The 23,297-nt window shown below is 41.3% G+C and overlaps 1 protein-coding gene across 7 annotated transcripts in view; it reads left to right on the top strand.

Moving 5' to 3' along the window:
• Positions 1–1,778, top strand: part of TRPM6 (transient receptor potential cation channel subfamily M member 6) — a 132,121-nt gene extending 130,343 nt beyond the window's left edge. For all 7 annotated transcript variants that reach the window (XM_084773777.1, XM_084773778.1, XM_084773776.1 and 4 more), the window contains one exon: positions 1,256–1,778. In XM_084773777.1, coding sequence (XP_084629903.1) covers positions 1,256–1,389 — 134 coding nt within the window. In that variant the 3' untranslated portion in view covers positions 1,390–1,778. The remainder of the gene's footprint in view (positions 1–1,255) is intronic.
• The last annotated feature ends 21,519 nt before the right edge of the window (positions 1,779–23,297 follow it).

Below are 23,297 nucleotides of genomic sequence, written 5' to 3'. Positions count from 1 at the left end.
AATACTCTATTTTGTATCATTGGTAATTGAATACAAATAGAATAAGAAGTACCTTTTAGTTTTTTTTTAAATTCGTTTTTAAGGCACAGGCAAGTTAAGACAATGCATAAGAACCTGGAATCCAGACCCACGCAGGTAGGACTCATGTGCTGACTGTAAGGCTTTGTTCTTCAACATCTTCATCTGCAAGCGAGAGATAATTGTATTTGTCTCACAAAGTTGGTGTGAAGATTTATCTTATGCATATGCTCAATAAATGTTGGTTATATTATTAAATATATCTCATTATACATACACGTGTTAGTTTTTTTTTGTCTAGAAAAATCACCATTTAACATTAAAACATAAACTAAGAAAGAAATATTTTTTCCTCCTGGTACCAGAGGTTGAGCTCAGTGCTTCCTGCACTACCCCTAGCTACACACTCTACCCCTGAGTGACATCCTTGGCTCCCTAAAGCCATCACCTACAGCTTCCAGTCAGTCCTTGAGGCCAGTTAGCTCAAGGTTAACAAGTCAAAGGAATAAAAAAAAGAATGCTATACTCTCCTAACTGCCCATGATGTGAATTCACAGTGGATGGGCTAAGAGATCAAAGCACAGCCCTGAGTCCTCTGGGTTGCTTATCAAGAAGAGGTTGGGTCTGGGCTGAGGCACATCAGAACTCTAGGCAAGGGAGGCAGGAGCCAATGGCGGCTGGAATCTACTCAGGAATCACAGCCCAGAGAGATGTTTACAATGTTTAATGTCCTTTTCCCTATAGTCTCCCCCAATGCCTACTACCCTATTTAATGTTTTCTTTACATTTCCTTTGTGAACAGAAGAGGAAGGGCTTCAGAAGCATCTGATGTGACCTTCAGATGATGGGACTTTTGTAGGCACCATAGAGCTGAGGGCAGCTTTCTTGCGGAAAGTTGAGCTCTGGAATCTTGAGTCACCATTTCAACTCATCTCTTTGATCCTTCCTAAGGTCCGCGTTGGACCTCATTGAACTTTGGCCAGTCACATCTTCTCTCCCTGCTAGGTGATGACCAGTACCCCACATAGTGACAACATAGGGAATTAAGAGTTTTATGGACTCATGGGATGCGAGAAGCCCTGGGTTTGGATATGGTTGAATGTTTGGAATCCATATGCCCAAGGCCTGGGCAAGCAGGAACTCCCTGAACACTCCAACTAAGCCTGAAGTCCGGTCTACCTGCATGACTCAATGTGTTCTAAGGCATCTACTAAAAGTGTCTTTTTTTCCTTTGTAGATTTAAGAAGAAATGATTATTCCCTTGCGAGGACGAATTACAACTCAGGACTTGAGAAAAACACTGAACCAGCTGAGGGGCTTCCGGCAAGAGACACAAGTAGAAGTTCCCTGGAAGATCACACACGCCTATGAAAAAGGTCACAAAGGAAGAGGATGGTCCCTCAGCTCCCTTTACCATAAGCCCCATGGTGATAAGCATGGATTGACATGGTCCCAACCGTGTCAGAATCTCTTTCAGCGTAGCTTTACAATGCGGACCTCCTTACATGTGTCCTCTGAGCCTTGTTTCCCTCTGCCCGGAAGACACAGTGTATAATGGAGGGGTCCTCCTGGATCTTGACCTCCTAGCAAGATGTTTGGCGCACATTCTAATCCCCTGGTTCTGCATGAAGACACTATATGAGTCAGCTGGGAATACTTTGCTGTATACCTCATTGCTTCAGCTGGCCACTTGGAACTGTTGGAGTAGAATGCGGTGCACTGAAGCACCGGGGGATAAATTAATTTATTTTCTCACTGTGTTTGCAGGCTCCATCTCTATTGCTATTCGTTATTTCATCCAAGGGCCGTGTGTTGTGTGTGTGTGTGTGTGTGTGTGTGTGTGTGTGTGTGTGTGTGTGTGTCTATGTGTATATGTATGTATGTATGTGTTTATATATATATATATATATATATATATATATATATATATAGTATTTATGTGATTTCTTCTTCCCACTACAGCAACATAAGATTTGAATAGCATCAGCAGGGAAAACCCTGGGATGAGTGTCTGTTGGCCTGGGTTAGAGAATAAATAGCCATAAAAAGTCCATGTCCTGGTGATCGCTACATACATTGGAGTATTGCCATCAAATCACATGAGGCTTGGACTTTTCCAATGTCTCTGAATGAAAGAAAAGGACAATCTAAAACCAATTTTTTTCTCACGTGGTCTTGTTTGTAAGAAAATGGCCTATGCAATCCTGCAAACCAAGAAGGTTTCACGTTATTAAGCTCAGAAGCACTATGGCTAGAGACCCTTGTCACTCTCTGTTCATCTTCTCCCTTTCAACACTGTTTGGTATCGTATCTACCTTCTCCTTGGCCAGTCCTATGGGGAAAGCTACTGCAGTGCTTTGCAGGTATCCCCCCTGCCCCACTTCCATTGCAGAATTCCGATGACTTGAATGCTTCATCAGTGTCTGGAACTTGAAGAGAGGTATTCCTGGAAGCAACCCTGTCTTGGGAGCAGCTCCTTCTCGCATGCCACGTTTTCAGAACAAGCGTGACTTTTACTGCAGCCACAGAGATGGGACCGGGGAGACCTGTCCCCACTGTCCTTGCTGCTCCTCTCTTAATATGCGCTCCCACTGGCCAGCAGCTAACCTCCCGGGCCCAAACATCCTTGTCTTTAGTTCTTCCATTAGGTGACTTACTTCCAAGTCTGCTTTAGAATTCTGAAGTCCTGCTTTCTTAGGCAGCACTTGAGGGGAAGTATTGCACAGTGGGGTGGAAGGCAATTGTATCTGGTTCATGTGGCCTTGGGAATTCATCTGAATTCTGTTTCCTTTTGCTTTGGGGGTTGAGAGGAGGAGGTGGGAGGTTTGGGCAATTTCTTTTCTTCTCCCCATCTCTCTCACCTTCTTTCCTTCCCCCTCTGCCTCCTTTCCGTCCTTCCCCTTTCCCTCTTTCTTCCTCTCCCTCAGTGTAGCATAGGCTACAAACTTCCAAGTCTCCTGTCTCAGCCCCCTAAGTATGTGCTTGGGTGAAGCAGTGATTGGCAGTGAAGTCTCTGAATTAGTAAAGGGTCTGTTGCTTTCATGTCAGTGCTGTGAGGGCAGTGGGGCAGAGTCTACCCAGCCAAGCGCCAAACCAAACACACCAATTATTTAACCAAAATCCTTGTAAACTGAAAGGAAACTTGAAAGCAAATACATTCTGATTGCAAAGTCTTGTGGTGTAGTTAAAAAAAAAAAAACCCAACACACTAAGAAATACAACAGAATACTATCTGAAGAAAAGAACTGCTGGACAAAAGTCACAGGGATTGCTTGTGTATGATGTTACAGTGTTGGCTGAGCGACTTATGATCACAAGAGGAGGCAGTGTTCCTTCATGGTCTTCAGCAGTTATTTATGAAGCATCTTTTCTCAACAGCATTGCTGGTGAGAGTGTAGGGGTAAAGTTCCACGCCATAGCTCTCCAAAAGCTTCCTCTCTCTCTCTCTCTCTCTCTCTCTCTCTCTCTCTCTGTCTCTCTCTCTCTCTCTCTCTCTCTGTCTCTCTCTCTCTCTCTGTCTCTCTCTCTCTCTCTCTCTCTCTCTCTCTCTCTGTCTCTCTCGGTCATCTTTTTCTCTTTGTCTCTGTCTCTCTCCCTCTCTGTCTGTCTCTGTCTCTCTGGTTTGGTTTTGTTCCATATTTGGATCTCTACTAATTCTTGAAAATTTGTCCTTCTAGCTTGGTCCTGTACCCTCCCTGCTAGAACAGTAGGCTCAAATTGGGATAAGAATTAGGACAAACAAGAAGACACGGATAGTCTAGCATCCATAATGGAAAAAAGGAACTACACAACCCTTTTCTAGGTGCAGAGGCCTGGTTATGGGTAGGATCTGGATGTGAGGGTCCAAGGCTGAGGTTAGGAAGTTCCTGTGTAGGGAGCCTAGTGTCTAGCATCTTCTTTCCACAGGCACTTATGCATCTCTGAATTCTGAGTGATGTCCACCCACACTGTCTTAAAGCTTTCCGCATCTCTGAAGAGTGAGCTTTAATATAATTTGGGGGCATTTCTCACTCTGTGGCTTGCAAATCAGATGCTGGATGAACTGTTAAGTGTTCCCAATAACCCTCCAGTCAGGGTTTGAAGTAGATTTTGTTGTTGTTGTTGGTTTAGATGAGAGTCAGTACTCTGGCTTTAGAAGTGTTGTCAGGGCCTCTGACACTTTGTACCAGATCAAAAAATAGGCATGGCCACAGCATGAGGCCAACTATACACACACACACACACACACACACACACACACACACACACACACACACACACATACACACACATACACACACACACACACACACACACACATACACACACACATACACACACACACACACACACACACACACACTTTTTAAAGAAATAACACAACCTTCAACTGATAGTGGATTTCATTCGCTAGGTAATAAATCAGATTTACATTTTTAATTTAGACGGAAATGACTACCAACTCTTTAAGACCCAGTGCAGTTCTTTTGATGTCTCTCTGCTTTAATTTCCTAGGGAATAGCTTTTAACAACCTATACCTTGTCTATTGAATTTCTTAACCAGTTCTTTGCCTTATCACCATTGGTGATAACGCCCGCCCGAGTGCAGCCCTTTACTGGTGACTATTGAAATGAGATGACAACTTCCCAGAAACTGCCTAGAAAATAATCATCACTTTATTACCCTTTGAAAAGAAGATTGATAGAAAAGTCATTTGAAAGATGGTTCATTACCATGCCCTAGTAAGATTTCTTCACTCACATCTCACCAAAGCACGAGAAAGGGAGGATTACTCTCTGAGGTCGGAATTTGAAGGCTGTGTGTTTTGCCTCTTTGAAGTCTTGGTATTTAATTTTCTGTAGTCATTTCTTGGGCAATTTTCTAAGAAACTAGTTGAAGCTAATTTATCATAAGTTAAAGTCAAATGACAGAAGAGATTTCCCCCCCCCTCCCCTTTAACAGCATTTTATACCACAGAGGTTAGCTTCTGAAGGAAATTGAGACTTAAATAGCATTTCAAATCCCCAGCCACCTGGGTAGGGACAGAAAATAGGAAGGATTCAGGAAGACACACTGGCTTTGCAGTTAACACAATTGTTATTTTCTTTTCTTTTTTTTTTTTTTTTTGCCTTTTCATTGTAGACCAGTATGTGAAGATAAAACATCTCCTTCTCTCTCTCTCTCTCTCTCTCTCTCTCTCTCTCTCTCTCTCTCTCTCTGTGTGTGTGTGTGTGTGTCTATGTGAAATACTCTTCTAGAGTAATTAGGTATGTTGCTTAATTTTTCAAGGAAAGACATGCCATCCTCACGGGATCATACACCTTATTCTCTATCGTTTCAGACTTTTAATATAAGTTTATATAATTTGTTTAACCTCTCTGTTAACCCCTAACTCTGAAGTGGAGATGAAGATACTTAACGTCTAAATGAAGGTGAATGATAATGAGACAGCATTTACAAGGTCCTTTGAGAATCTCACTTAAGAAGCTTCTTGTGAGCCAGAATCCAGCGCTATAACTAGTGAGAGACTGTCATGTGGGCGCTACGGGGTCCTTATTGAGTCTTTACAGACAGTGCTCAGTGGACCCATTTCTTCACAAGCATGGGCACATTCCTGCTCTTCCTCCTCTTCCTCCCTTTCTAGAGGGAAATGTCTCATGGGTCCCTTTTTGGTTTCAAGATTAAGTATACAGTTTCAAATCAGGAAGCTCCCCCCCCCTCACCCCCTCACAGCAGCTCACTTTCCTTTGCTCTTTGAAGGATCTAGACTTACCTGTCTTGTTTGTTCAGCCATCCTCTGTTGGGTGGTGTTAGTTTCAGAGACACGAAAAGACAGAAAGAAAATACAGAGTTTGATGTTTGCAAAGCAATGTTTTGGGGTTTTTTTTTTCCCCTCCAAGCTTTTATTAGCCATGATTTAAATTTTGCCAGTACAGAGCTGCTTGGTAATAAGAAAATTTTTGTCTGTCGTTCATCACGCGCATCTTCTTTTAGTAACTAACATCCTTTGGAGCTTTCATCTCTTCCAAGGGAACATTTACCGTGGACCCTTAGAAATTCTATCCATTGAATTAGTTACAAAGCTCTTGCAATTATTATGGCTGAAACTGTTCTGCTAATGACTGTCTAAATGTAGATGCAACAGTTGCCTTTTGTTGGAAGGATTTGGGGGGACTCTTCGTTGGCATCATGGGCCTGTACTTTAGCCTCTAATGAGTCTTTTGCTCTGTATCTTATTGGTAACCAGGCAACCAGTCACAGAGCCCTGGGATGCTTTGGTAACAAGAAGAAAACCTTCAGTGTGTTGCCATGTTTCCAGATCCCCAGATCACCCATGGAATTGTGTAGATAAAGATTGGGGGGAGCAGAGGTGGCGGGTGGAGGGGCACTGGCCAAGCCTGGGTCTGCCATGGGCGAGGTTATAGTGTCGAGGATGACGTCAGAGCTGGAGAGTGATTCCTCTGAGGAAGAAGTGTGTCTGGAGGATGATATGCCTGTTGCAGATGGGAAGAACATAAGATGAAATGCTGTCTACTTTTCTAGATGACTTCTGGGAATATATTATTATTCAGTGTTGTCCCATTCTAGTAATGCTTTGTAAATGTTCCTAGAGTGCGTTGACAACACGGTTAACTTTAATAGATGAAATCTCATCTGATATCCAACTTTCCAGATAAATAAGGAGTTTGTAACATAGAGGATCACCATTGGCCAGCAGCAAACATCACCACAGTGATGGCATCAAGCATTCGTCATCTCCCAGGCACTGTGTGATGTGTGCAATGTGCAGTGATCTGATACATTGAACCATTATGTGTATTGTATAGCTTTGAAACCACTACTTACAAATGAGTTAGGACACTGACTGCCATATTCACCCAAGGAGAGCTGAGGTTTGAACCTGCAGTAGATCAATGGTCTTGAAACTTACGTGGTCCTCGCCAGCACAGTCAGTCTTATCCTGTGACGGTCTGAACTGTAGATTTGAAAGTTGGGATCTCATTTCAGCTTTCAGATAAGAGAATCCAAATTGGGCTTGTAGAATGCTTCCTGGCATCGTCTTTACATCTTATGCATTACTGGATTCAGTTCTTCACATTCAGACCATCTGTGATCATTGTGAGTCCACAGGACAGCCACTTCCTCTTGGCATGCCATGAGGGAGGTGCAGGGTGACAGGAGTGTTCCTTTGTGGAGTCATGGTACTGGGCCTGCTGGGGAATTTTCTACTTTCACATGAATCCTTTCCTTTTCTTTCTTTTCTCAACAATTTGACAGCCTCTAGAGCCCAGCTAGTTTATCAGTATAGGGTGAAATCACAGGATGTATATAACCTTTTATTGGTTATATAATGTATATGAGCTTTTATTGGCCTGGCCCTCACACCAAGGCTCCATAGGCCTTGGAATCTGATTTATAATCCAAAGATGGTATGAAGAACCAGGACAAAGAAAAGCAGATACACCAAATTTTTACTGGTGTCAAGATGATATTTTTCTCTCATTCCCCAGACCCACAAGAGGAATGAGTTGCTGGAAATAATAAAGGAGCTGAATTCTTCTCTCTCTTTCCTTGATTTTAGAGAGGACAGCCGAATTCCACACAGCACTCCTGTGAGCCACAGGAGCATCTGCTGGGTTAGGGGCATGTTGCTTTCCTATCTTTCTCCTTCTCACCACCTCCTTCCCCACTCTGATTTCTCTCCTCTATCTCCTTTGCCTACTTCTGCCTTTTTTTCTTTCTGTTACATTTTTTTTTACATCCAGTAAGCTATACATGTAGATAGAGGAAAAATCATCAATTTTACAACTGAGATACAAATTTTGTCAGACTCAGGGAATTAGATGTGAAAAAGAAAAGAAAAGAAAAGAAAAGAAAAGAAAAGAAAAAAGAAAACCCTGGTGTGGCTGCATCCTCAGGCCACAGGAGAAGAGGACATGCTCGGTTCTGAGTCTTGATGAGCTGGGATGGGTAGGGAGGGGGCGTGGAATCCCCTTTTCTGAGGAATAGGGAGGGAGGGATAAAAGAATAGGGAGGAAGGGGTGGTCACCAGGAGGAGAGGAGGGAGGGGAGGTGCAATCAGGATTTAAAGTAAACAAATAACTTAATTAAAAAAAGAAAAGAAAAGAAAAAAAAATCCAGAGTTCAAAGGATAGATAAGAAAGGTTTCCAAAGAGATTGTATAAGATAATATACAATATTGTGTAAGATAATATGTGGGAAGAGGGAATAGGACCCAGGCTCTCTAAGTCAACCAGTTAGCCTAACAACAACCACATTTGAATTTTAAAGCTAATACTATTATTCTACTGTTGTGTTAAAAAAAAAAAAACATGGACATGTTGATGTGACTAGATCTCGAGCTTCGGATCTTCGTGTGAGCGTCACTGAGGTGTTGTCAGGTGGGATTCTTGTCTGTGTTTTCTCAGAGAGAATAATCCACTAAGTGTGTGAATTCAGAATGTTAGTTGCAAAAATGATGTTCTGTTAAATTATTTGTGTGTGTACATATATTTATATAAATTGAAAATAGCTATTTGAGTGGCCACGGAAGACTGCGAATGAAGTGACCTAAAATATTTTTTTATTACATTTACTTATATTGACTCTTTTGTTATTTTTAGATGGATGGTTTTCAACCTCCCTAATGCTGTAACTGTTTAGTACAATTTCACATATAGTGATGACCCCTAACCATAAAAGTATTTTTGTTGCCGCTTTGTAACTGTAATTTTGCAAATGTTATGAATCATAATGTGAACATTTGGAGATAGAAGTTTGCCAAAGGGGTTGCGACCCACAGGTTGAGAACCCCTGTTTTCAGCTAAGGGAAACTGATGTGAAGGTTTAGAGAAACAAGGTAATTTGTCTGCTGTAAATTCATCCTTGTAATCTAATAACACACCAGGCCAAACTGTTAACCAAATCCAAGAGATTCTTGCCGAACTGAGTTTACGTGTGGCACAATAGACATGAGAGGAAACTGGTAATTTCAACTTAACTTATTTTTGTTTTTCACCAAAATTATCTTCAATTCAAGACTCATAGGGATGAAGTTGTTTCTTATTTTAAACTGTCAACTTAGTAGTCAATGACATAGCTCCTAGAACACCAGAACTGGGAGAGTTAGTATGAGGTAGGGCGACAATAAGCAGAAATGTGATTACATGAACTGAAAACAGCGGAGAGGTGGAAGATTCAGGTCAAAACATTCTGTGAGGCATGGAGTTCAGTGGGGAGTTCAACTGTTAGCTGGCACATGAATGATGGTACTGTTGGCAAAATTTATGTCCCATCTTCCTTACCTGCTCTGGCCTGTGACCTTAAGTATGGGAGGGTCTCAGCAACCCTTAGTCTTTTTGGTGGTAGGCTCTACAGTGTTTAATCAGGATTCCAAGCCAGCTCTTGGGGTTCATCGTCCCAAGAGGGAAGCTATAGGCCAGCCTAGTGAGAGACACACATCTTTTGTCTGTTTATGCCAATAACTGAAACAGTCATAGGACCACATCTACCTGCAAAGGAAATTAGGAAATGCAATCTAGCAGTTATATCAAAGATAAAGAGGAGACAGAAGTTTGATTAATGATTGGCAGCTTTGTCAAATTAGAGGCTATCTATTCTGGTCCAATTACTTGTGTGATTGTTGTGAATGTTTGTAGAGGTAGATGTACCTCTTGAGATTTTCTTCCTTCCTTCATTCTTTCCTTCCTTCCTTCCCTCCTTCCTTCTTTCCTTCCTTCCTTCTTTCCTTCCTTCCTTCCTTCCTCCCCTCCTTCCCTCCCTCCTTCTCTCTGTCCCTCTCGTCCTTCCTCCTTCCTTCCTTTTTTCTTTTGAAGTGTTAAATAGAATATTCCTTTTATTTATGGCATGGACTGCTTTCTAACACCATGCTAGTCAAAAGACACCTTTTGACTAGGCATTTTAAAAATCTTGTCTCTTTTATTGTCTTTTGTTTTCCATAATTCCTTTATAAGGGTACATCTATTGGACACACAAACCGGTTTGGAATGAGAGTTGCCTTTATTGAACCACGGTTGGCTTGGTGACGGCTATAAAATATGTGCATTGTCCCCCTCATTCCATGCTTGACCCCTCCCCCGCCCCCTACTGCTCTAAGCAACTGGCATGAAAGCGCACATTCTTGCCCTCCTTTCGGAATTGCATGCAGCCAGCTAGCAGGCAAATACGCAGTGAGCTAAGAGCAGAAATTTACATAAGGAGCCTATTAATATACTATACAAATGAGGGTCCTGGGGAGAATGTTAATTCATTTCCTACACTGAATGGCCATGATCAGTGTAAATTTTTACCATGGCAGGAGCTAACATAGAAGGTGGAAAGTTTGGATACACTTAAGAGACAAGAGCTGACAGAATTTCTTGAAGAGAGCTAGTTGTCATATATATTTCCCACAAAGTAGAAGATCTCAAAGCACGGATTCATAGGTTTGAAATATTACAAAGAGCCACATTGACTAATTATTGAAGGGAAGTGGGTAGAAGATGGGCATATTTTATTAAAATATTTTAACTTGTCAATTTTAGAAACAGAAAGCATATTTAGCTATTATTGTGAAAAAGCAGTCCATTTACACCACCAAAGACTGTTTCAGAGCTCAGGAAAAAAAGCACATGTGATATTTTTGAAACTCTCCCAGCAGTTGCTTCATTTGTTAATTGGTCTAATTATTGAATTATTAACTTAACTAAGATCGATGCTACTACGCACTATGCTAAGATTATTGGGCAGCTGACTATGTATGCTGAGAAGACAGATACCCAGAATATTCTCCTTGAACTAAGGGGTACAACTGAGACCTCTACTTAAGTGTCTGTAGAGTCAAGGGAAGGACAGGCTTTGTGAAGACTGAAGAATACAAATGAGAAGAAACAGTTTGGCTGGCAGAAGAAAAATTGTCTACTTCAGGTGTTTGAGGAACAGTGACTAGTTTGCAGTGACTTCTTAAGAGCACATCTTGGGTTATGTAGGTCATGAGAGCAAGAGGCGAAACTGAAAGAACGGGCAAATGCTAAAAGCTCTGGGTATTCACGAGATGTTAAGTTTGTGTTTGTTTTGTTGTTTGAAAAAACTGGATCTCTCTGTTTAGTCTCTTGAGCACTGGGGTTCCAATCACGTACCACCATGCTCAGATAGGAGGCATTTTCATCATGCAAGTTAGAGATGTTAGCAAGTGTTTGAAACAAAGAGTTCTTGGTCAATTAATTAATTCAGTAAACACTTATCAGCCATCCACTGCGTATAAACCACCTGGCCTTAGAAGCAAAATGGCACATCAGATGCCCACAGGGACTGGCACTTGGGACTTATTATAGCCAATAGAGATAGCTATATGAGTTTTGGGGGAAACTCTTCAATTAATCAATACCATCAATTGCTTCTGAGTTTCTTTTCATGCCATCATCAGCATCATCATTTTTGATGTGTCTGATGGAAGTTTTCTGAATCATGCCAAGTGTGAGTTTAGGAAACAGTGTTGTTTTACTGCTCTATAGCACGAATCTATGAAACCACTGTCCAACCGAAGAAAGATTGCTTGTTTACACTTTCAATTGGATGTCTTCCTGTCTGGTGACAAGTTTTACTGTACACAGATACAAAATTGCTCTACTGTGTGTACTGAGCATACACACTACCTGTCAGTTGCTTCTGCGCAGGGTGCTAAGCACAGAGAGAAACATGGGCACAGAAAATGAAAGCAGGTAGACATATAGTATGTAAAAGCAGGGCAGAGAAAATTTCCCAGAGAGGACATTAGGAGCCTGGGAAGAGGATGCTTAGCAAGGAGTGGCTTGGTTTGATGGGGGTGGTGGAAGTCTCAGGGTCGCTGCCCTGGCTACTCCATGGAGCAGGTATTATAGGCTAACAATGAGAGCCTAGAAGGCATGCTGCTTTGGGTTGGATCTCTGGCATGCCTACTTCTTCACAAATTCCATGAAATGATGAAAACTATGGGCCCCATATAGACTACTGATGAGGCCTGGATTTGTCCTCTGACTTCATGAGTAGAATCATAACTCCAAAATCCATCATCATCATCATCATCATCATCATCATCATCATCATCATCTCAGGGTTAAGCCTGCTGGAGGCATTAAGAATCCATGAGGTCTAGATAAGGCGTGAGGGCAGGGTCCCATTGAGTATTAGTTACTGTATAAGGAGAGGAAGAGAGACTCAAAGTAGTATCCTTGCTGCCTGCCTGCGATACCATATGCAAGAAGTACACCTCACCCCCCCCCCAACCAGATGCTGAGTAGATGCTCTTGGGGATCCTAGTCTTGACACCGTGAACCAAGTAGCCTTTATCCTTTATAAATTATTCAGTGTTGCATATTTTGTTATAGCAACAGAATATGGACTAAGACAACTACCAAACACCCCTTCTTTCACAGTCTGCTTTTCAAGGTTATTGGCACCTCTCTCATGGCCTTCATGGCGGGGTCTAAGAATATGAATGTTGCACAGTTGATGGTTTTGATTTCCCTTGGACTAAATAGACCACAGGAATTAACAAAACATGGTTATCATTGGACTACAGGGTCTGAACCTGGATCTGAGGAGAAACTTTGCTGAGAAAAAAAAAAGCATAAAAAGACTATAGGTGTGTGTGTGTTACTGAGTTTAAAAGTTGGAAAATGGGGTTTTCCCCTGACACATTTTAGAGGAAGCAAAGAAAATCGAAGGGTAAATGGCTCTAGTAGTAAAGTGACATTTCTGTTCACCAAATGTGACTCTTCATGGTGTCAGGGGCCACTTGTCCTTCTCTCACTGTGACCAGCAGGCATAGGCCTTTCTGAGGCGAAGCAGCTCTCTCCTCTTCTGGTTTTGTCTGAGGCACAGCCTAAGGGCCCCTTTTCCTTTCCTTTTATCTTTTTGTGTTGGGGATCAAACCCAGGTCCTGACTCCTCTAAAGCTCTCCTTACCAGGGCAAGACAAAATTTGCCTCCAGTAGAGAGGAGAAGCACTGTTCTCAATTTTAACATCAGCTCTTCCGACCCCGGATATTTCAGGATGTCTTTCCTGACCTGACACTGTCTTTCAGTTGTTGCTCTCTGTTCCTACCGATATTAGCTGACTGGCGGTATAAAAACATCTGGGGGCCGTTTGTCTGTTGTTTGGGTCTCCAACTCTTAACCCCCTCCCCCCAAAAGCAATTCCTAAGTCATGAGTAAAATTCAAATTGTGTCTCTCTGATGATGCACTTTTGAGTCTCTGGGAAAGTATTTTAATTAGGCTTTAGAAAACGAGCTGAAAACTCGTTCTTGTTCTCTAGGTAAGAACGCTTCTGTCCAGGGCTCTTTTCACAGTCCCTCACCTAGCTGGCCGGGATGTGGTGGTACCCTTTGGGAAGAAAAAGGGCTCACAGGTCAGTGAGCACCAGCAGTCCCTGCCTCCTGGCTGCTGACACAGAGAGCGTCTATGCTTTCTCATCTTATTTTTGGCCTCACTGAGGTACAGTAACCTCCTGCTGGTCAGCTGCCTTCAAGACACTCACTGCTGTGGCCTCCTAGTATGAGCCTTCCAGCCTCAGCTAGGATTTGAACCTGTGGTCCCGAGAGCAGGCTGGATTAATGCTCAAGGGCTCCCACGCTGACTCCATCCGAGCTTTCCTCCGCACATCTCCATTACATGAACAGCTCTGTTAACCAAACCTATTATCTTCCCCCCTTGGTTTTCAACTTGAGAAAGGGAAAGCAACTTCTTTAAATGGCCCACAGATTGATGATTAACATTTTACATGTCCCTGCTGCTAAGTAAAAGAACTGCTTTGTGGACAGTGAAATGCCTAGGAGAAGGAAGCGGGAGTCAACGTGGTTTATTAACTTGTGCTGCTTCATTAATCACAATCTTTTTTTATGGCGGTGCTTAAAGGCCCATCCATTGTACTTCTCAGGAATGGGGCAGATCAAAACCAAGTGCTTTTAGTGCACCTTTGACATCTGGCATAGCAGCCGGCTGTCCGCGATATTGCTCTCCAGCAGGATGGGGAGCTGCATTCACTGTGACCGTGCTGGCCCCTCTGATTTAAGCTACTACAGAGGGCAATGAATTACCTTAAAGGAGCTCCAGTGCAGAACTCCAAGTTTTATGCCGGACCCCTGCCAGCTTCCCCACTTTATGAGTATGAACAATCAGACAATTGAACTGATTTGACTTTGCCACTCCTGGAGTTTCATTGCTGTGAACCTGGGGATGTAATGATGGCAGTGCCATGCTAAGTGCCGCTCTGACTAGCGGCAGTGCCGGCTGCCCGTTCAAGTAGGGCACCCATTCTTGTTAGCTGAAAACTGCTCTGATTTGCAGCAACGGGGGAAAGTAGATCCCGTGCAATCAGATTAACTCAACTCTGAATGTTATTTTCATTTAACACGGTGGAACCAGGCAGTGTCCCAGTTTTGTTTTTTTTTAAAGGTAAACTCATTAAAAGGTAAGGTGAGTCTTTCTATCATGGATGTAGAAAGCACCTGCTAAATTGTGCTACAGATTGCAGATATAAGCAGACACTCGCATGCATAATGTCCATATTCACCTCCTCCCAAGACAGGCTCAGATTGTAGAGTCCAAAGAATGAACAGAACAAATGTTTATTGAATCTATTCAGTAACCAAAGAAGATACAACAATTCCTTTCAAAAGAAAAAAAAAAGCCACATTGACCTCTGGGACAGAAATGTGATGGAGACAATAAAATTCTATTTTCAAGAAAAAAAAACCTTTAAATTTTATTACTCAAGAATCCTATAGTCAACACAAATTTTGTATGTGAAGACGAAAATCAACCCGGCTTAAGAGACTGTGGGAGAATCATTCTCTCTAAAAATTTATTTGTCAGGAGTGAGTCGATCCTATGAAGGCTACAATCACCACATTCACCGTGCTTGCTGAGTTCTGGGCCTCTCCTGAGTGCTTGCAGGAATCCATTTAAAGCTATTTGGTGCAAATCAGTAGCAATTATAGTTGATTTACTCTGACAGCATTGCAATTGATCCCTATTGCAAAGGGGGGAAGCTGAGGCATGCAGAAGCCCATTCACTTCTGTGTGCTCGCAGACCACGTTCATGTACACTCCGTGCTTATGCAGTGTTATTGTTGCTAAATTTTTAACAGGATCACTTCAGTCACACCCAAAATACAGTGCTGAAAAAAGAATGTTTGTTTCACTTGCTATCAATCAGGAGCCCAGATAAAAGAAAAGAGAGGGAAGAGAAATAGATGTTTAGAAGAAAATGCTAGACTCCTTGCTGTAAGGAAAGAATAAAAAACAGAATCAATCATTTTGATTTTGATGATTTGATAAGTAAAGACCCACATTCTTTTTTATAAAATGAACAGGAAAGTTCTACTGTAAGCATGGAGAGGGATGTAAGGGGCTATTTAGCTACAGTTCAGATTATACTTATTGTACTCAAGAGTTGCAAGTGCTGGGTAAAGACATAAAACGAACACCTGACACATTGTGACAGAACCCAGAACAAAAATAGTTATGCTGGAAAAAAAAAAAGAAATAGGAATATGAAAACACAGACATCAGCCAATGAAATAACTGTTGTAGTAATAAATATAATAAATTTTAATTTCTCTGTTAACAGCTACCAATACAGGCTGAGATTTTTTTTATAGCAATCCCCTTCAAAAATGAAGAAATAATTTTCATACATGCATTGTATATCCTTTGGTACAAAAGCACATACCTTTTTAGTGTTAAAACAATATTTATTTACTTACTTATTTATATTTTGTGTTTATGAGTGTTTTCCATCATGCACATATGAGTGTGCATCATGTGGGTTCTCAGTGCCCAGGAGGCCAGAAGAGAGCATCAAATTCCCTGAAACTGGAGTTATGGATAGTTGTGAACTGCCATGTGAGTGCTAGTAACTGAACTCATGTCTTCTACAATAACAGCAAATAAGTTTAACTGCAGAGGCACCTCTCCTGCCTTTTGCACGTCTCTGCTGAAAACGGTACAGGTGAGTGCAGTGGAAGCAGGCAGTGAGGGCTGTATTTGTTCTGTAGATACTGTATATAGGACACAGATCTGTGTGTATAGCAGTGACCCAAGCCTGGTGAAGAATAGAGAGGTAATGCTTACTCTTGATAGTCAACTTGCCTGAAGTTTGAGTCTCCTAGCATAGATAGCTCTGGGTAAGTCCATACGTGTATTTCCTGAAAGGAAGAGCAGAACTGCACCATTGAACTCTCTCTGCTTTCTCACTGTGAATGCAACATGACTAGCTACCTCCTGCTCTGACTGTCACAATTTCTCAGGCATGAGGGACTGTATCCTCAGACTGTGCGCCATCATGAACCCTTCCTTACTTCAGTTACCTTTTGCAGGTGTTTTGCCATAGCAATGAGAAATACATAATGTACTTGGGCATGGAGAGACAGCGATCCTGTTATACAGAGTTATCTAGCAGTTCCAATGTGGGTTCCTTCACTTTTGTCAAGCATGGTGGTGTACACCTTTAAGCCTAGCACTTGGGAGGCAGAGGCAGGTGAATGTCTTGTGAGTTCAAGGTTAGCCTGGCCTACATAGGGAGTTCCAGGCCAGACAGAACTACATGGTGAGACCCCAGCCTCAAAATTTCCCTCACTTTTGATGTCAAATTTATCAGATTTCTTGGGATTCCTGAATCACTCCCAGAAGTGATAATCCATTAGGGATACTTTTTTAAAATTAGTTTTATATTTTTTTACAGATACATTTACATTATTACACATATATACAATAAGCTACCTATAGCAAGAAGAAGCATGAAACAATCAGGGATTATATAAATGTTATATTCATAGTGTTTTGGCTTGAAGAAAATATCTTTCCTATCTTGCTGCATCTAAAATATAAACCAATATCTATCATGTCTCATCATTATCAACTTAAAACATCTATTTAGACCTGAAAATCATCTTAACCCCTAAACAACTAAGATTAATTGTAAAACTAAACTATCTAGTCTTCAACCCCGTCAGAGACTAGATTACAAATGTTATTCCTAGCTTGTTTAACCATTTTCCCCAATTTTATTTGAGCCCCTGCAAAGGTCTTATTCATCCCAAATCAGCAGGTGGAAACAAACCTTAAGAGAACACCACATTTCCTTTAAGGGTGGTTGGGTAGGTTTTTGGTTGCTTTCTTGGGTGATAAATGTTTATTTTCATTGGGAGTTGGTTATATGTTATATTGGTCTTACTTGGAAAACAAGGTAGGACTCAGGGATGTCGCTCCTTTCCTTTATCTTTCTGTCTTAGGGTTGGAGATAGGGGTTGAAAAGAAAGAAGGGAGAGTATAAAAATGTACAGGGATGATAGGACAAAAAGTAGATTCGTGAATCTACTCCTCAACTTAAGTCCTTAATTGTTACTCACAATGCTATTTTTAATTCACTGGTATAGATGCAAAATAAGTTTAATTTTAGATACATTAGTATAGAATTCAAATTTAAGATTATTCTTCACACACATTATATATATTTCTACTCTAATATGCGATATTGTATCCATACAACTCAGATATGAAACAAGGTTTACTTCCAATATTTTGAAAGTGCTATTGCAGGCTGTTTAGGATAAGTAAGTTATACAAGTTCATTGTTAGTTGGTCAAATCATGTTCATATCAATTACTAGTCTATTTTCAGTCACAAGAATATGCACTCTAGGCGTAACAGACAGATTTGATTCTATAAGAAGATAAGGTAAAATGATTAGATAAGGTTTCCATTAGGAATACTTAAAGCAGTCACCAAGATGCTCACTGCTTTGTTTCTTACAAGGCAACAGCCAAAGGAAGAAATGCAGAGGAGACAACCTCAGAAGAGTTCACGTGTGAGATTCTGGAATTGTTTTCCTTCTCTGTAACCATTCTGTGTGATAATACGTGTGGCCCACAACCAACTGAGGAAACTCACTGGGCCTGCACCTAAACTTTCTGCCAAGGCTTAATTATAAATTTTCTGAATAACTGTCTCTTAGTTTCCAAGTGTTCTAGCATGGTGGGCTAACACCTTTGGTCTGTAGTCCATGTTGAGGTCAGAGCTGATGCAGTATGTTCCAAAGTCTCATCACAAAATACGTTGTTAAATCTCACCAGTGACCCAAGCTTTCACACAGGCATTCTTATCAGCAAGTACATTCTAAAGTCCTGAAGACCACCTCCCATTAGCCAAGGGCAAAATCCAGACCTATTTTAGGGGAAGGCCAATCTTTCACTGAGTACATACACCTGACCGTGAAGACTAATAAAGCAATTAAAGATGACAGAGAAAAGTGATGGTAGTTCCTCTTGTTGAGAGAATAACATTAATGAGGGTAAGAGGGACATTTGGTCAAGAAGATTTCCATGCCGAGAAAACTACAAGAGGCACAGCACATTTCTTAAAGAAGAGCAATGAACTGATTTCAGCCAAGAAGGAGTGATCAGAATGTGAGCAACAAGGAGATGGTCAGTAACAGGGAGAAGGTCAAAAGAGATTGGGAGAAAGATGGGTCATCTTGGGCTTTGGATATCAAGGATTAACTCGGAGGGAGACTGCCTGAGCAAAGGAAAGCAGTGTTGCTCATCCCAGTTAGCTGGAACTGTCAACTTGACTGAGCCTAGAATCACGAGAGAGGAAAGACCGAACACTGTGTAGATCAAGTTGGCTTGTGGGCATACTAGCTCGTTTGTTAGTGTATGCAGACAGGCTCAATCACCGTGAGCAGCCCCACCCCCAGGCAGCTTGGTCTTGGGCTGTATGAGGAAGCTAGGTGAAGATGAGCCTGTGGTTGAGTTAGCAAGCAGCGGTTCCCCATGGTTTCCTGCCCTCAAGTTCCTGCCTGAGTTCCTGTCCAGACCTCCCTCATTAGCAGACTGCAAGATGGAAGTATAAGCCAAAGAAATCCTTTCATCCCCTAAGTCGCTTGTGGTCAGAGTGATTTATGAGAGCAACAGAAAGGAAACCAGAATGATGTTATTACAAAACACCGGAGATGAAGCAATTGTAAAGCTTAGAGAGTTTTTGAACTCATCTTTCTGGAGACTGGGATGTGGCTGAGCACGGTGCCATCAAGTGTGAGTCTGCCCAAAGTATTGCAGCATAATGATGCCATCTTAGAGCATGGCAAATGAAGCTCAGGCTCCTCCTTCCTATTTACATAGGGCCACTCACGCTATCACAGGTCCCTCTCCCCCACTGTGTATTCACACACTAATTCATTTTAAATTTAGGTTTTCATTTCCCAATCAGCCTGAGGATTCCCTATAAGAGGTGTTTAGAAGCTTTGATTTTCTGTTTTTGGTGGTAGTAGGTTCTTTATGTGGCTCAACGCTTTCTTAGTTTTGAAATTTCCTGAGAATTTATTTGTGACAGAACACAAATATTTAATGAATGTACCATGTGCTTGAAAATAGTGTGCACTTTAAAGTTTATTGGGTACAGAGTTAAGTATTTATCTATGAGATCAAACTTTTTAACTGTTTTGCTACAATCTTTTCTAAATTATCTTGGGAGAAACTTATTTGATCTTTTAGGATCTAAGCACTTGGTTCCATGTGGTTTTTCAATTTTTTTTCCCTCAGAACTTTAATATATTTTAGAAGTAAATGGTGAGGTGTGTTAGGAGCCTTCAAGTAGTAAGTACTCTAAGTGGCTTTGTAATTTTTTTTTTCAGTATTACATAGTTCTCCAGTTCTTTTGAGTTCTTTTATGGTCCATACCCAGAAAAACTTTTTGGTTAATTTTATTTAGGATTTAAATATTAGTTTTCCTATTACTACTACTACTACTACTACTGTTATTATTACTCTATTATTGTGTGTCTGTGTGCATGTGCTTGGATGTATGCATGGGTGGGGTGTGGAGTGTGTGTGGATGTGGGGGTGTGTCCGAGCATGTGTGCATGTGCACAGTTGGAGATTAGGGGACAGTGTGCAGGACTTCATTCTTTTCTCCTACCATGTGGGTTCCAGAGACCGAGGCTCAGGCTGTCAGCTTGGCAGCAAGCACCTTTAGCACCGGTTGGCAGCTTTGGTTGTCTACTTGACATACCTGGGAAGAGGGAACCTCAGCTGAGCAATCAGGGTCTTCTGATTGGTATGCAGGTGTATATGTGGACATTTTCTTGCTTGTTAATTGATGTGTGAGGGTCCTGTCCTCTGCGGGCCAGTGCCCTCCTTGTGCATGTGAGCTGGACTTATGTAAGGAAGAGATCCTGGAAGCAAGCTGGTTAGCCGCATTCTTCCATGGTCTCTGCTTTAGTTGCTACCTTGCTTCTCATGATGAGCAGTTAACCTGTAAGCCAAACCTGTAAGCCCATCCCTCTCCAAGTTGCTTTTGTTAATGGTGCTTATCACAGCAGTAAAAACCAAACTAACAAACACACACATACACACACACACACACACACACACACACACACACACACACAGCTCTCTTGCTGGGTGCTTTCTCTAGGGCAGTTTTATATTACTTTGTGTTCCACTTTTCTCTTCCGGCTATCTTTAAAATTCTAGTTTGAAACATTACATATTGAGGTTTTTAAGAATAAACAGATTCATGAGTTTATCATTAAGAGGAGACTTAGCACATCTCGTAACTTATTAACATGCGTCACCTCTTTATGTGCCATTTCATGTTATATTTTTAGTACATTACAGTTCCATTGTGTGTTCTGTCCTTTTTCCTTCTGGAATTCAATATATTCCTTCAACTTCTTGTGTGTGTGTGTGTGTGTGTGTGTGTGTGTGTGTGTGTGTGTGTGTATGTGCGTGTGTGTGTGTGTGTGTGTGTGTGTGCTTATAATTTTGTCTATATAGGTCTATATTTTATTGCTATTTCCTATTACTTTATGGCATTTGTTACTGTAATGTGAATTTTCTTTTTTTAATTATTTCTTAATATTATAGAACTTTAAAGTGGACTTTTAAAATGTTTATCCATTTAGCTACCTAATAAGATACCTAAGCTACCTAAAAAAGTCTTTTTAACTTTAATACTTTTTTTTGAAAAGCAGTTTCTTGTGTTTTCTATAAATAGTTATTTTACAATTATAAAGATGACTTTATCTCTGCTCTCTCATATTTAATTTATTATTACGATTATGTGTGTATGCTTTGTGTTGGGGGTATGGCTACATGCATGCACAGTGAGTGTGTTCAAGCCAGATTACATATTTTGAGGGTAGGCTACCTTCCTATACCATAGGTTTTATGGGTCCCATTCAGATTGTCAGACTTGCTTCCTCTTATTCATGGATCCCTCTCAGTGCTCTTTGCTCTCTGATGTTCATCTGTCTAACTATCATCAACTATACACTATGGTTTCCTTCTCTTCATATATCATCATGAATTTTTACTAAGAATGTCCTCTTGCCAGTTATTAGTAAATCTGTAAGCACTGCTATATTCTCACACAGAGTTTGTTAGCACACAGATTCATCAGTGACTAACTGCCACATGAGTACTGCAGTGCAGCATAGAACTTATTTTAGTAACTTGATAAACAGTCTCAATCTTGACGTCCTAGTCCTATTAAAATACGAAGGGCTTCCTTTTATCTCTCCATTACGCTTGGCTTCCTTCTTAGAAGGGAAGATGTACTTCAGAGCTTAAACTTGGAAGTCTTGACTGTAAATATCGATCTTCTGTGACACCAGTTTTCTCATCACAAGGCTGTTGGGATGTTCAAATAAAGAATACATATGACTGACAGCTGTGACGAATACTGCAACAGCTCCCTACCCTTACTGCGTGAGATACCCAGCTAGCATCAATTATTTCAATTTGATAGTGAACTTGAGCACCTTCATCAAATATTTTACTTTCAATCAGTGCTGTATTAAAAAAAAAATGATACAGGATCGTGTGCCCAGAGGCTCACTGGAAATTTGGGTAATATTTACTTAGAAATAAATAACATAGTTTTCTTTTAAAGGCAAACTCTGGAGTTCTTCTTCCCCTGCTGATATTAACAACACATCTGTGGAATACAGCTTCCCAGTGGTCATTTTGGTCAAACACAAGCTGAACAGATGCTCACTCAAGTCCCAGCCACCTGGCAGGCCATTGATGACTTGGCACGAACCTCCAGACTGGGGAATTTGAGGAAGACATTTCATCCCAGCTGATGGCAGGATTATGACCCGGTGAATCAGTGTGAGACACAAGGTTTACCACAGGCATCATTGGGAACAGGCATGGGAAGCTTGGGATTCACATCCGTCAGGCACAAGAGTCAGGAGCCAGCGAGTGAATTATGGACCAAAGCTGTTACGCCAGCTGGTGAGATGTTGCAATTCAACCTCAGTGCAGGTAGGCACTGCCCTTATTAACAAAAGGCAATTGGGAGAACTGGCAGATACTTTGCCATAGCCTTGCCTATATCAGATTATCACTAGACCTGGCACACAGACATTTAGAGATCATGTCCTCTGCTTTATCCTACATTGAGTTCCATGAGCTTCTTTCAAAGCAAAAGACAAGAGAGGCCCAGAAAGCCTTTTTTTGTTTTTGTTTTATAGTCAATAGGCAAATTCAAATGCTGTTCTATCTTGGTCCTCACACAATATTTGTACAGTTCTATCAGATATTAATATCGAATAACAAAATAATTTTATTTTGAACATGATTTCCTTAGCAATTAAATTCTTGCATAAATAATATTTTACCAAGATTTTCTTCTCTTATGAGACTTTGATTCCAAATACGATTCCCTGCCTGTGGACAGCCCAACCTCTCCTAAAGACACCTGTGAGTTTCTGGTGAATATGTAAATTCTCATAATCTCATAAACCATTTGGGGTTGACTATTTTGGGAATGCATGGGGGTGCTATTGTGGTGGCTTATCTAGGATATGTCTATATATGAAATATTGTGTGTTTGAGAACTTAGTCCCCATTTTGGGGGAGGTTATAGGACCATTGGGATATGATGCCTGTCTTGGTTACCCGACCACTAGGGTTGGACCTAGAGGACTCGGTCTGGCTGGTCCTACTTCCAGCCCTTGTGCTCTGCTTTCCGTCTGCCACTGTGGTGTAACCCCTGGCAGCCAGTTACAGCATCACAGACCAATCTGCTCCGTTCCTATGCCTTCCCTGCAGTGAACTGTGAGACAAGATAAACTCTTGTCCATTAACTAGTTTCTGTCAGTTATTTGGTCACAGTGGTGAGGAAATAAAGAACTAATGCAAGTCCACATTGCCCAAAGCCTGTGCTTCCACCCTGTTCTGCAGTTCCCCAGAGCCATACTTGCTGTTCACAGGCCACTCACTACCTATCATTGCACTGCTTTCGTGATCTC

This window comes from Acomys minous (assembly GCF_964271855.1).
Source record: "Acomys minous genome assembly, chromosome: 2".
NCBI lineage: Eukaryota > Metazoa > Chordata > Mammalia > Rodentia > Muridae > Acomys > Acomys minous.
This window is presented reverse-complemented; position numbering and strand designations above follow the sequence as displayed.